The sequence below is a fragment of the Antrostomus carolinensis genome, unplaced genomic scaffold, assembly GCF_000700745.2.
Source record: "Antrostomus carolinensis isolate BGI_N321 unplaced genomic scaffold, ASM70074v2 scaffold10549, whole genome shotgun sequence".
NCBI classification, from domain to species: Eukaryota; Metazoa; Chordata; class Aves; order Caprimulgiformes; family Caprimulgidae; genus Antrostomus; species Antrostomus carolinensis.
The window spans coordinates 1-2,192 of NW_010337944.1; the positions used below are offsets into that span (position 1 = coordinate 1).

Sequence of the window (2,192 nt, forward strand, 5' to 3'; positions counted from 1 at the left end):
GCACGGCGCATGTCCGCCCGCGCCGCGCCGGCAGCAGACGCTCCCCCCCGCCGCCAAACTCACCACCATCTTCTGCATGTGCAACATTCGCAGCCGGACAGAAACCGCTCCCCGGCGATGGAGACTGCGGGAAAAATCCGCGGCGGCGGGATGGCTTGCTGAAAAAAAAAGAGGCAGAGAATAGCAAACCCATACTAAAACAAACAAAGAAAAGAAAGGAAAAAAAAGAAAAAAGAAAGGAGGAAACCTCTCTTTTTCTCCCCTTTCCCTCTTTTTTTTTTTTTTTTTTTTTTTTTTTTTTTTTTTTATGCCGCCTCGCCCTTGATTTTGTTTGTAGCCGCCTCGTCCTCAATGCCTCTCTGAGCAGCACCTGGCGAGCGAGCGGGAGAAGGCGAGACAGAGCGGCAAAAGAGAAGATGAGGATAATTTGCAGACAGCTTGTCTTGTTGTTTTCTGGCTTTTGGGGACTAGCAATGGGAGCTTTTCCTAGCAGCGTCCAAATAGGTAAGCGCTGCATTGGGCTGTGTGCATGTGCCCAGGGCTTCCATCCTTTGCGAAGTGAGTTGGAAAAGCGCTGCAGGCAGTTGGCAGATTTCTGCTCCACCGCTCATCCCATTTCCCTGCCTTCACGAAAAATCCGCGTGTGTCGGTGTGTGCGTGCCTCCGTCTGTGTGTGTGTGCACACAGAGATGCGTGTGTGCTCGCCTGTGCAGGGAGGATGCTTGCCTTTTGCAGAACTCGTTCCAGCTACGGGCTGTGTGGGGTCGGCAGGGGAGGAAGGGGCTCGGGGCTATTGCCCCTGGGCTACCTCGGCCCCCTCCGGCAATCCCCGCTTTGCCCTGGCTCCCGGAGGGATGGCGAGTTATGTGCACCGGAGCTTGCGGTAGCGGCAGGGCTGGGGGGTAGAAGGCAATGCTGCCTTTTCCCTTCTCATAGAAAGTTTGGGATTTTGTAGGTCTCTCCGTGTAGTCCTGTGCCCCCTCCTCACCCCTTTCCCCTCGCCTCCTGCTTCCCTCCTTTCGGACACGTTTCGGATGGGACGCAGCTATCTGAATTCTTTCCAGCTTAGCTCCATCACTGCATCATTTCTCGTGGACTTGTAAAAATGCTGCTAATAAGGCTGAGCTGCTCCCTGCCTGCACATGGCTGCAGAGGAGCAAAGTTCGTTATATTCCTGCTCAGTGCAGATTATCCTACACTGAGCTGATTTTTTTTTTTATTATTTTTTTTTTTTTTTTTAATCCAGAAGGCATCGTTCCCCTTAATCAGCCCGCCACTTAATGTGAGAGGCTGTTGAGTAGCTGATTTACCAGTGTGTTCGGTATCAGGGAGATGGAGGCTAAACACTTTCAAAGGTCACTGTAATCATGACAAATCTGGGTATTTATGTATGAAAGGCTGGAAACTGAGAAGTCAGAGAAGAAGCATGAATGCATCAGGGAGGTTCAAATCGATTGAAGACAGTGATTTAAAGGTAGCAGTTGTGATTACGAATATGATTAGTTCCTTATCCATTAAAGTCTTAAGGACTTGCCTTACTGTGCAGCTTTGGGAGAGACAGTTGCTTGGTGTTATAAGACAGTAAGTAGCTTGCAAATAATTCACTCTGCTTCCTTTGCTTTTTGCTTTTTTTTCTGTTTTTGTTTTTTTTTCTGTTTTTTGTAGGTGGTCTCTTCATCAGGAACACAGATCAGGAATATACTGCTTTTCGATTAGCAATTTTTCTTCATAACACCAGCCCCAATGCATCCGAAGCACCTTTTAATTTGGTTCCTCATGTAGACAACATTGAAACAGCTAACAGCTTCGCTGTAACAAATGCCTGTAAGTAAACATGCCATTGATCTGACCACCTTACGAGTACATTGCAGTGGAAATAACAGGAAACCACAGCATTATCTTGCATTGGAAATACATCAGTAAGTCTGTCTTCAGTATAGATACCCTTTGAAGAAGAGCAAAAGGGGCAGCAATCCTTGTTAGTTTCTAACTGGAGCAAAATCCCCTCTCCTGCCTTCTGCTGACTAACCTGATGTGACATTTACCTTAGTGTTATTACTGTAGTTTCTTGCTTCTCGGTTTCTATGGAGATTAATTTTGTTGCTGTAAAGAAGAATTATGAATGTCTCGATCGGTCCGTAGACCCCACAGTTATAGTTGTTTGCTTTTGGGTATGGTGTGCCTTGCATGTA

At 47.2% G+C, this 2,192-nt stretch overlaps 1 protein-coding gene across 1 annotated transcript; it reads left to right on the forward strand.

Annotated features, from left to right (window-relative positions):
- The first annotated feature begins 416 nt into the window (after positions 1–416).
- Positions 417–1,832, forward strand: LOC114818915 (glutamate receptor 4-like). The gene is made up of 2 exons (XM_029086834.1): positions 417–504; positions 1,666–1,832. Exons 1-2 carry the CDS (start codon positions 417–419, stop codon positions 1,830–1,832), a joined length of 255 nt encoding a protein of 84 aa, XP_028942667.1.
- The last annotated feature ends 360 nt before the right edge of the window (positions 1,833–2,192 follow it).